The 12,817-nt window shown below is 40.3% G+C and overlaps 1 gene segment (V, D, J or C); it reads right to left on the bottom strand.

Annotated features, from left to right (window-relative positions):
- Positions 1 to 392: 392 nt before the first annotated feature.
- The window catches only part of LOC144673826 (Ig heavy chain C region-like), a 52,167-nt gene continuing 39,742 nt past the window's right edge, over positions 393 to 12,817 (bottom strand). Inside the window, 5 exon segments of the C gene segment in view lie at positions 393 to 867; positions 1,361 to 1,666; positions 5,394 to 5,705; positions 6,654 to 6,998; positions 11,476 to 11,549. Coding sequence covers positions 476 to 867; positions 1,361 to 1,666; positions 5,394 to 5,705; positions 6,654 to 6,998; positions 11,476 to 11,549 — 1,429 coding nt within the window.

Raw genomic sequence — 12,817 nt, forward strand, 5'->3', positions numbered from 1 at the left:
ATGCCCTCCCCCCTTTCTATGTTGGCTAAGTGGAGATAAAATTCGCCTTCCCGTGTGACCCTCACTTCAGTTCCCAGTGGGTGCGATGCGGCAACTTCCAGCTGGTAGAAGTTTGAATGGATGGACGAAAAGTGAAGCAGGAACAATGGGATCTAAATGCTGCTGCTGTGTGTGCTTGTGGGAAATGGGACATTGTCAGAATTCACCTCAGCGAGGGGCAAGTTGGTGAAGTAACTTTGCAGAATTCTGTAATGAATGAGCATTATTCTGTCTCTAACCCAGGGTGTATCTGAGCTGGGGCACTGATTGTGCAAGACTCGGGTCTGAGACCTGTAAATTCCCGACATCAACTAAACAGGGCTAACATTAGCAAAACTAGAAAACACAATAAATTAAGTGGCTGTGTATTTAATTCACAATTTGAGGAATATACTTTATTATTTCTACTAAAGTTCGAAATGTAAGCGATAGATTCTCATTGACAAGAATTAACGGTGTCCATCAGTGCAAGGGAAATGTTCACAAAACTCGGTTTACCGCTGGATTTATCAACCGTTCTGTTGATGATCTTCAAGGGAATCGCTTCATGTCCCACCACACAGGAGTAAAAAGCGCCGCTGGCCCACTCCTCCGCTGCAATGGATAACAGGCTGTACATGAAGAAGGAGTTATTGCCATTCTCCGCCATCACCTCGGTGTTCTTGTAGTTCACCGGATTCACCGGCTTGTCATTGACGGTCCACTTGACGAAGATCTCTCGGGGGGAGAAACCTCTCACTAAGCAGCTGAGGGAGATGAATTTCTGAGCGGAGACATCTTCTGCCGGGGGCAGGAGGACAGAGACGGACGGTTCCCGCGGATATTTAGCTGCAAAAAATTTACAATCAATGTCAAAAAAAGGAGAATTCCAGGGACAATGACACCGGTGGTTAGATATGAGAGAAATGTGTTTTGTTTTGACTTTTCAAGATCTCCATTTTCCACTTTGGGGTCTGACCGGCTTTCTAGCTCGGAGCAGATGTGGATGCAATCATTTACTCTGAGAATATGCGGGATTGGATTGGAAAGTTGCATCAGTAACAGTAACAGGCCATTCGGTCGAACAGTTCTGTGCTGGTGTGTTAGCTCCATACAAAGCTCTTCCCAGCATTCTCATCAAACCCTGCAGTACAGTTTCTTGTTCATTCACCTACTTATGAATTTACTGCTTAAATGCTTCATTTACGGGCCTAGGGGTTTTAGTTAGTGGAATTACCAATCAGACTAGCTCATTAATGCAATATACACTAATTATTGGTTCTTAAACTTACACTGGGAATTTGCACACTGGCTCACTTATTGATTCATTCTCAAAACTCACGTTCTTCCTTGTGGATGAAATTTCTTAAAGGAGTCGGCAGATCCTGATGGCTCACCACGCAGTAGAACTCAGCCCCACTCAGCCAGGCTTGTGTTGAGATGTTCAGGTTGCTGACCACGCTGTTTGGATCCTCTCCCGGCTGGACAGCAATCTCTGATTTCAAAGGCTTCTGCTCTTGTGTCCAAGACACGAGGACTCCATAAGGGGCATTACTCACGATGCAGGTTAAGGTCACTGTCGCCTCCAGTAAGACCTGTTCTATTGGCGGCGGCTGTAGAGTAATTATGGGATCGGTGCAGTCGGAAACTGTGAAGCAAAAATGAATGTCAACGAAAACATCATCTTAAAGAATCAGAAACCCAGTATTCAGCTTTCACTCTCACGACGGGAATATTTATTTGATCTCACCCTGCCGTGTAAACGCTTTGATTATTTGAAGGTCAGTGACTTGCAATAATTCTGGAAGACTCCATAACATTCCCTGTGTATTTCCACCCTGAACCAAAGGAATGACTAAACCAAATGCCAGTGCAACAATGTGAATTAATTCAGGAACAATCGTTTTATCGACAGATTATCACTCGTCCCGAAATCAAGGAATGAGAGAATGATAGAACGCTAACAGCACAGGAGGAAACCATTCAGCTCTCTATGTCTCTCTGTAAGGATAATGTGTCCCTTAACCCCATTTATCCTCCCCGTTCTGTCACGTGCGATAACATTTTCAAAAAAAAAATGTAAGAGACTGAGCGGACAGGGGGAAAGGCGGCAGACTGAGAGAGGGAGAGGGCACATGGAGAGAGAGGGCACTCGGGGGAAACATTTTCAAAAAAAAATGTTAATCTCTTCTTTTGAAATGTCTATTGATTCCTAGCCTCAGAAATTCTTGGGGAAATGAAAGTGATAATATTTCACAGCGTGAGGAAAATGTTGCCAAAATGGCCTCCGTCAGAATTTTCCTATCTCTAATTTGGAGGACTAAGCATTTTCTCCCAACTTCCAATTTCATTAATTAACCAAAACACCGCAAATCGATCACTCATTAGGCTCTTGTACTCAAAGGAATGCAGCCGAGATTATGCAAACTGCTATCAGCGCTGCTCAATCTGAAAACAGCAGCAGAAATAAAGTGCACATCTTTGTCAGAATTGAAATCGTGGGCAATTACCAGTAAAGGCCTGCAGACACCGATCCTACTCACAATATGAACAATCAATTTCGGATAAAACTAAAACCAATGACTCCTCACTCACCGTCCAACTTTTGAACAAAATGTCACTGTGTTTTGTGAGTTGATGAAATCCTGAACACCGGGGGATTCTGATTCAGAAAGAACATGGGTTCAATCCCCACTGCAGATGTTTGAACACAAGTGTAGCTCATACCAGCAATGTAGCACTGGGTCAGTATTGCATTGTGAGAGGTACCGACTTCAACATCAACTGTTAAGGCCCGGGACTGCCTGCTTTCTCAGTGTGACATCACATTTCCCCAAATTCTCCCAACTTTTGCGTCGTCCACAAACCTTTAAACTGTCCCCTGCAAACCACATCTAGATCATTTACATATATAAATATTTATCCACTTAGCTATTGTCCCTTTAATTCCATGATCTATAACTTTCCTCACAGGTCTGTTGTGTGGCATTGTATCGAACGCCTTTTGGAAGTCCATATAGACCACATCAACGGCCTTGCCCTCATTAACCATCTCTGTTACCTCTTGACAAAACTCCAGCAAGTTAGTTATACGGGGTTTTCCTTTAATAAATCCATGATGACTCTTCTTAATCAATCTAAATTATCCCATATGATATTAATTCCATCCGGAATGATTGTTTCTAGAATTTTCCCCACCACCGAAGTTAAACTGACTCGTCTGCAATTGCAGGGCAGACTTTTGCAAACGTTTTTGAACACGGGCGTAATATTTGCAAATCTCCAGTCCTCCAGCACCTCCCCAAATGCAGGGAACGCTGAAAAGGTTTTGTCAGTGCCTCTGCAATTCCACTCTCACTTCCTTCAATACTCTTGGACGCATCCCACCCGGTCCCGGTGCCTTATCAGCTTTAAGTGCCGCCAGCTGATGCAATACCTCCTCCTTATCAATTTTAAACCCTTCTAGTGACGGAGTTTCCTTCTCTGTCACCATGGCCTGGGCAGCATCTAACTAAAGGTAAAGACAGAAGCAAAATATTCATTTAACACCTCAGCCATGCCTCTTGCCTCAATGTGTAAATCCCCTTTTTGTTCCCTAATCGGTCCTAATCCTCCTTTTACAAACTTTTTACGATTGATATGCTTATAGAATACTTTGGGATTTCCTTTTATGTTAGCTGCCAGTCTTTTTTCATAATCCCTCTTTGCTTCTCTTATTTGCTTTTACACATCCCTTCTGAACCTTCTGTATTCAGCTTGGTTCTCAAATGTATTTGCTACCCGACACCTGTTGTAAGCACATTTTTCCTTCCTTAACTTCATTTCTATCTCCTTTGCCATCCAAGGAGCTCCGAATTTGTTTCTCCTGCCCTTCCCTTTTGAGGGAACATACATTGGCTGTGCCGAAACCATCTTCTCTTTGAAGTTAGCCGATTGTTCAGCCACTGTTTTTCCCACCAACCTTTGGTTCCATTCTATTAGGCCCAGCCCCATTCTTGCCCCATTGAAGTCCGCTCTCTGCCAGTTGTCTATTCTTACCCTGGATTAGTCAATGTAATTTTCCACCGTCATCCTGAACCTTACGATACAATGATCACTGTCCCCTAAATGCTCCCCTCCTGTCAATTTATTTACTTGGTCCACCTCATTCCTAAGAGCCAGGTTGGCAGTGCCTCCTTTCTTCTTGCACTGGGCACACACTGCTGTAGGAAATTCTCCAGAGTATGATCTAGGAATGCTGCTCCCTCACTGCCCCTTACGGTACCACTATCAAAGTATATATTCGGGTAATGAACCCCACCCCCCTCCATTATAACTACCCGATGATGTTTACTCCTCTCTGTTATTTCCTTGCTCCTCTCTATCTTCCCACCAGCTATTGCGGTCTATACATTACAACCAGCAATGTAATTGCACCCTTCTTTTTCCTTTGTTCCAGCCAAATTGGTTATGTCCTTGAATAGCCTGACACATTATTTTTCTCCAGTACTGCAATACTTTCCTTAACCAAAAACGCCACGACCACCCCGCCCCCTCTCTATGCCCTTTCCTCTCTTTTCTGAACATCTTGTAACTAGGAATATTTAACACCCAATTCTGCCCCTCCTTAAGCTAGGTCTCCGTTATCACCCTAGCATCATAATCCCACAAGACAATCTATGACAGTAACTCCGAAATTTTATCAACTATACTCCGTGCATGCACATACATGCAGTGCAACGCTGATTCAGGCTTCATTGCATGCTCCCTTACCCCGACTCCATCTATTAACTGACTATTCCCTCTTTTAGTGTTAGCTGCCTCTCACAGAATTCCAGGCACCCTGGTATTACTCGCTGACATTCTCTCCTTGTTCCCACGCCCCTCCTGAGTTACTTTGAACCCTCCCCAGCAGCAAAACCAATAATGTTATTTAGTTCTAAAAGCCAAATATTGCTGGAAATCTGAAATAAAAATGAAAAGAAAACGTTCGAAATGCTGAGCTGAAAGGTGTCTGCTTCCTGGGCAACATGTATCCCTCAACAAACAGAATGAAACCAATAAATAAATAAATCCTGTCAACATCATGTCCCAGTTTCTAAGAGACTGTTGTGCCGCAAATCGCTGCTGAATATTCTACTTTACGACAATGAGCACATTTCCACGATCATTCCTTGGCTGCTAAGTGTTTTGGGACAATCTGATGCTGTTGAAGACGCTGTATAAATGAAAGGATTTCTTCAGTGTGTTTTTGTTTCCTTTGGAAGGAAACACAAACGGGAAAATTGGCAAATGGGGCACATTCTCTGGCTTTTAGTCATTCCAAAATATTTCTTGGCTTGGACAGAGATTGGCACCAAGAATGGCCTTGAACTTTCTCGGGTTGTGTCTCTTACCCTCAGGTCTGGTGATGTTTCGGCTTTGAGTGACCCCTTTATGAGTGACCTGGCAGGTATAGAGCGTGTGACTGAACCAGTCCCCAGCGGGGACTGTCAGCCGACTGGTCGCCGAGAAGTCCCCGTTCACTTCAAAGCCGGGAGAGGTGACGAAGCCCGAGACCATGGCCTGTCCATTCTTCAGCCACTTCACATTGATTGAATTTGGACGGAAATCAACGATTGAACAGACGATGGTTGCAAATCTGCTGCTTGTGATTTCGTCACTGGGGCTCACGGTGAGGAGAACAGTTGGATGATGCACCACAAGGTCTGCAAGAAAATACATATTATTTGGAAATAATTTTGCTTCAAACCAAACAATTAAAAACTGTAAAACTATTTACATAAAATCCACAGGACAGAACCAGGCCAGCCGGCCCCATAGTTCAATGCTGGACTTTAGGCTCCACACGAACATCCTCTCGCTCTACTTCATCTTGCAGTATAAAAACCACCTTCTTTACAATCTCCCTCATGTATCTATTAAGATTCCCCTAAACAGGGTCTCAGTAACGTCTCACCTACAGAAATTCCCACATTCTGCTCATCCTTGGTGTAAAGAAGATTCTGATTTGCCAATTGATTTTTTTGAACATTCTGTTGTAAACATGAGCTCTAATTCTTGTCTAATCTATCAAATTATTTCAGAAGTCTGAGGACCTTTATTCGGTCACACCACAATTTTTTATTTTGTAGAGAATAGACCACCAGCCTATTCGCTGTTACTTGACAGATGTAATCTATCAGCTCTGGTATTGTCCTTTTAAGTAGTTTAGCTCTTGTTGCAACGCCCCTGTAGCATTCTCCTTACGTGGAAACCAGAACTACATACAGTATACTCGGTGTGATTTGGAGGGGATAACTGCACACAGTACACCTACTGTGATGTGGAGACCTTAATTATACACAGTACTCTACATTGTGATGTGGAGAACAAAACTGTCCACAGTACAATAACTGTGATGCGGAGACCAGAGTTGTACATATCACACTAAGTGTGATGTGGAGGCCAGAACTCTACACAATCCACTAAGTGTGATGTGGAGAATACAGGTATCCACAATACACTAAGTGTGATATGGGCACCTGAACTACACACAATACTCTCACTACATTCTAACCCATGTGATGCAGAATTTGAACATAACTCATTTGTTGACCACGTTTCCCCTTCACCCAGCCCCGGCACTGCCGCCCTGAGCATCCCACAACACGAACCTGGCATTTCCTTCACCCAGACCGACCCGCTCCGTCGAACCTCGCAGTAGATTGTGCTGCTTCCCACCTCTGATTCGGTGATGGTTAACTGGCTGCTCAGGGTGTGGGTTCCCTTCTTGTTCAGCACTGATGGGTAAGTCTTCAATCCAGCTGTGATCGTCTCTTGATCTTTCTTCCAGGAAACGCTGGTGATTTCGGGGGAGTAGTCCGCAGCCAAACAGCAGTAGGTCACGGAGCCGGCAGTGTTTGCTTGTTCACAGGAGGAGAGCAGAGCGTAGAGGGTGGGGGCAGACGGTGTTGCTGGGAATGAAGAGTCAATTGAACAAGTTAAAAATTTGATTCGGGCTTATGAAATAAGCAAATTGTTCGAAGTTTAATATTAGTATCATTTATTTCCAAAATATCCTCGTCATAAACTGCATTTAGGAGTTGATATGCCCGACGGGACACGCCGCCATGATGGCCAGTCTTGTGCACAAGATGAGGCACAAGTCGGAAAAGGGAAATATTGCCCATGAGACCACATTATGGCGAGTTAAATAAGGCATAATGTAAGCTGGGCTTCCTCCAGCCCTTGCTCCTCTGTTGAGGAAAACATCAAACATTCCTCAAACCTTTACATCCTTCCACATTATTTCCACTGAGCTTTCGCTTAAATTATTTTACTATCAACCTCTTATCAGCAGCAAATGACTGTTTTAATGCAGCAACATTTAGCTATCTCTGGGCCAGGATGGCCGATTATCTTCCATGAAGGACATCAGTGGGCCAGAGGGGTTTTTACACTAATCTATTCTAGTTTCATGATCAACATGTTGTTGTTTTCAGGGGATAAACTTAGATGATGCTTGGCAGCATTTGCTCTAAAGATTCTGTAACTCCGACCGGTGGATCGACTAGCTTCATTACTTACAGACACACTTTTAGCACTTTTATAAAGCATGACCCAGAGTTGTTCAATGAGACTATTTGATAGCATGGACGGTTGGATTTCGGCCAATCACAATTCTGAATTAACTCTCCAAAGCTGCCAATGCTCAATGATGTTTACAAATAATCCATTATTATCAGCTATCTTGGTTAGATAAACAGATAGATAGATAGAGAGTTAAAGAGATCGGTATATAGATAAATAGACAAACAGATAGATAGATATATAGATCGATAGAGGTATAGAAGGGGAGAGAGAAACAGGCAGATAAACAGATGGATAGATAGATAGAGAGAGAAATAGATAGAGAAAGAGATAGAGAGTGATAGAAAATAGAGAGAGAGAGAGAGAGACAGGCAGAAAGACAAGATAGGCAGATAGATAGACAGACAGACAGACAGACAGACAGACAGACAGACAGACAGACAGACAGACAGACAGACAGACAGATAGATAGATAGACAGATAGACCGATTAATATATCGATCTTTGCATCGATAGATGGAAAAATGGATGCATGAATGCATACTTGTTCAGAAAAAGGCGTTTCATCTACACTGCACTATCAAATGTTCACAGTTCACAGACTGTACTGATTAGGTACAAGAGAGAAGAACATTGAAGTTCCACATCAAACCCTAGTAAAGCCCTTAGAACAAGAGTAAAACTGCTTCTATGATAGTTCATCAAATGTTCTTAGGGTAGTTGGAATCAGGTTGTGCATTGAGTTAAGTTAAATTCATGTTTTCCAGCTTTCATTCCCACCGTAGTTTGCATTAGATAAGGAGTAAGGCACCATACTGTCCATTTAAGTTGCACAATTTATTTCCAGATTCGATCTTATCGCAGAAGGTAACGTTACAGTCACTTCCTTCAACTGTCCTGAAATTGAACTTTAGATCAGGTCAATCTGATTGAAATATTATCTGTTATTGAAAATGTTTAATCATCAACCCTTCATCAGAAAATTAGCTTTTTTTTAGAATGAAATGTACGTTAAATTAACGATCTGCTACTTCATTGGAGGAATTGAAGCATTTAATTTTACATATCTAATTCGGAGCACTCGCGCCCAATGTGTTTGATACTCGTTAAAGTTCCTAGAACATTGACAGTGCCAACACGCTCATGTCAGATACAGAACAGGTGAGTTATACTAAAACTCTCTTTGCACAGTCCTGTAAAGCGATGTATTTCAGGGATAGTAATGGTGGGATGCATTCTAAAAAGCCCCCTATTCCGCATTGTTAGTTAAAACTTACGCTTAGACTGGACCATCAACAAACCAGCGGCTCTGATACAGCAAACACTGAACAGGAAAAATATCTTTCTACACTTTGCATTCCTTCTGAATTCCACAAACTGGGATACTGATCTTATTTCTGAGACACCTTCTCAAACTTAAGAACAGACTCGCATCTTTCTCGGATATACAAACTTCTTAAATAAATGGTTCGAAGTTAATTCCCTGAAATACAGGAGAATGAACCAGAAAGTTCACAAACAGCCAGAAGGCTCACGCTTCTCGCACAGTGACCACGCACATAGAAACAGAACAGACATAAACAATGCAAAAAACATTCTATTAAAGATAGATTTCTCCAGTGTCCATTAATCCGTTTGAATAGATTAAAACTTTTTTAAATTTATGACCACGTCACTTTTTGAAATTATTCTGATTCTAAATTGAAAAACTCCTTTTGACGGGCCTCAATTTCTCCCTGTCTGTGTACAGTTTTCACAACAGTCTTAGAGTTAGTTTGGCTGAGAACAGGTTCATCAAAATAATTTACATTCAGGGTAATTTATGTCTATAAAGGGACATTGTAACAGTGCAAGAATTTAACAAATCAGGAAATATTTACACTGAACTCCGATTATTCATTGACATAATTTCAGAATTATGTGTAACCATTGAAACTGCTGAGGCAAAACACGAAGGTAATTAATTAAATTGTACACCAACATTCAATGGAGCTGAAGGCAGCTGAGTAAGAAACATGTTACTTTCCAAGTTAATTGAAAATAATTTTTAAAATTCTCCAACCATGTGTTTTAGCTTTAATCCTGGACTCAGCGCAGGACATTTGAAAGATTTTTTTGTAATGAATTTGCACCGATCGTAGATTCTATTTTGACATTGTTGATATTTTACCTTATTATGCCAAGTTAGTTAATAATTTTATTCTTCTTCTGATTTGTCTCTTGTTAATAATAGGCTTAATTAAATTAAGGTGACACTTATTAAATTAAGCAAATAATTCCATACACTTTCGGACAAATACATTATAATACTTTTAATAAATTAAGATGATCACAAATTTATATAATGTGCTCCTGTATCTATGCCCGTGTAAGATTTTCATGTTTGTGACTATGTTGGCACGACATAAAAGCTCTTCAGTTCTAAACGTGTATTTCACATGATAGATGTATAAGTTGTTCAAACACTATCCGGGTACTCAAATCGGTAAAAAAAAATGGAGTGCAACATCCTCTAGTCACTAAAGCAGGACTCCGGAGTTTAAATATCATCCCACATTTCAACAGCAGTTTTATTTTAATAATTAAAGTAGCCCTGGCAGTTTGTCGCCATTCTCGGAGCCTCCCCTAGATAATAATACAGCCAAGCTTCGATATACCGTTCCCGTAATCCACATAATACACGTAAATGTGTTTTAAATATATAATGAAAATAAAATGCTGGGAATCTTATATAAAAACGGAAAATGCTGGCAAAACTCAGCACGTCTGGCAGCATCAGTGGAGAGAGAAACAGAGTTAACGTTTCGAATCCGTATGACTCTTCTTCAGATCTCTGCTTCTCCATGGACAGATGCTGCCAGTCCTACTGAGTAATTTTTCAGCAATTTCTGTTTAGATATATAATGCTACTTATTGAAATTAAGATCCACAACAATCAATGCAGAACTCAGAGATAACAATTCCTCTGCATCACCAGAGTCACTGAAACTCAACGAGAAAAAAGAACAACGATTTTCATGAGAATTAAATGTAGCTCCCATTTAATTCAACCCATATATCTCACAGCTTTGCAAGATTGGTTGGTGTTCTTCAATTCAAAAGTTACATTTATAATTAAGCCAACCTGCTTCAATTGCAATGTTTGTCAATCTCCAGCCTTATGCATTCTGAACTTTCTCTAAGTTTAAATAAAATTCTTGAGCGATTCATTAACTGTCAACGACGCATCTTGCAAACTGTTTAAGATTGGTTTAGTGATAATGGTCTAAACTCAAATTGAAGGAACTACGCAGTTTGGTTGCACAGCAAAGATTCAGCAACCTGGCAGATATATTAAATTAGCTAACTGCAATTTTAAAAATGCATTTAATTGATAACTATTTAGCACTTTTCAACTTGCGTAAACCAGGGAGGAATCAATTACTTTAAAACCTCTGTTAAAACGAAACACTGCAAACTCTGTGTGTATTATCTATGTATTTAAAAACACAATGGAAGTTGTTGGAACCTCGGCATTTGTCCGGCTGATATTACTTGTTCTGCGGTCTGCAGCAGGGTTGTGGAAAGCACAGATTATCTACTAAATGTCGAGCAGTACTATTTTTTATTACTGTAATCTTGGGAAATACTTCCCCAATATAATTTTTTGAGTTATATTCATTTAACTCCCCATTACAGTTCAAATTCGCTGGTTAAGTCCTTTAACATTGCAGTGTTACTTCAAGCATTAAATAGGAGCATCGGATAAAAAAATATTAATGGTTAATATTCAATTAGCACTGAAATAAAAAGGCATCAAAATATCGATCAACATTGATTAAAAAGCCTGCCTGCTATTTAACTATAGCCCTGCTTCACAATGGTTTAAACACATAGGCAACAACCTGAAGATGTGATCGACATTACATGCTGTAGAATCACCAAACAGGTCCACGAGCTTTAACTGTTCGAAGTAACCCAGGCACATATTCTCCTCAGCACTTAACACCAAATCACAACACCGAGGGACTGAATCCAACAACTGCTTAATTACCTAAGTCCTTTCAGCAGAATCAGGTGCAACATTTCAAATAAACCTCAATACATCGCACCGAAATCGCCTTTCATTGAACAAGTCATTTATTAAAATAAACAGAAACATGAAACAATGACAGAATAATTGTATTTCGATGGATCATGTTTAATGTTGATTTTCACGGTATATTTTAGTAATATCGGGGGATATTACTGCATTATAACGTGTCAAGTTGTATTAATTTAAACCTGATCCAGGCAGGAAATTTGTTAACCATCTTGTTCCTATTTATCGTAGCATTTCACTTATTTAAGGTGAACGTTCGTCAACATTATATTGATATTTTTCAGCGCAGTTGACACAAATAAACATGACAAACATTTATTTTAAAACCCATAGTTTAAAACGTCATTTTTGACCTTGATAGCACTCGGTTTCCTGTCTACAATCTTATTTCCAACGCTTTTAAACACAATGTTTTCAGTCGATTACAAAACCTGCAGCAATCAGATGTCACCGAGATTAAACATGGTAGAAACACCAAATTTTTTAACAAAACTCAGGTATTTAAGGTAAGCCAGGCACAAAGCCTCATCAGCAGATAAAAGGCAAATCACTCAAACAAGTCCATAAAATTCCAATAGCATTTTTTTTGTGGAGAAGCAGAACAATTGTTCAATCCCTTTGCAGCATAATTAAATGAAACATTGTAAACACAGAATCCACCAATGCAAAGTTTTGGTTAACACATTAATGACTAAAATAAACAGAAATATGAAACAATGAAGCAAATCCAACAGCACAGAATGAAGGCATGTTTCTTACCTGCAGTTACCGTCACCATGGTCCCTTGTCCCCAGTCCCAAATATAGTCACAGTGTTACATTCGCTGGTCTGGGTCACACAACAACTACTTCTGCACACAAGAGGAGAAATTCAATATTAATTTAAATTCCGAGCCGAGAGGCAAAGTAAAATCATGATCGGCTTTATCAAAATAGTAAATTTGTTAAATATTTTTTAAAGTTTATAAATTATACTGTTTTTTGTGTTTCGCAGAGTAGCTCAGGATCATGCATTGAAATCAGCAAGCAATGGTTTAATAATTAACACACTGGCACCTCTTGAAACCTGTCAATTGGGAAGTTCCAGGCAGAGATAGGGCTTTGTTTAATATAGCTATATTGTAAAAAATCAAAATGCATTGACCCAAATGCAATCAATTAGCTCCGA

The sequence above is a fragment of the Cetorhinus maximus genome, unplaced genomic scaffold (assembly GCF_964194155.1).
Source record: "Cetorhinus maximus unplaced genomic scaffold, sCetMax3.hap1.1 HAP1_SCAFFOLD_487, whole genome shotgun sequence".
In the NCBI taxonomy this organism is placed as follows: domain Eukaryota; kingdom Metazoa; phylum Chordata; class Chondrichthyes; order Lamniformes; family Cetorhinidae; genus Cetorhinus; species Cetorhinus maximus.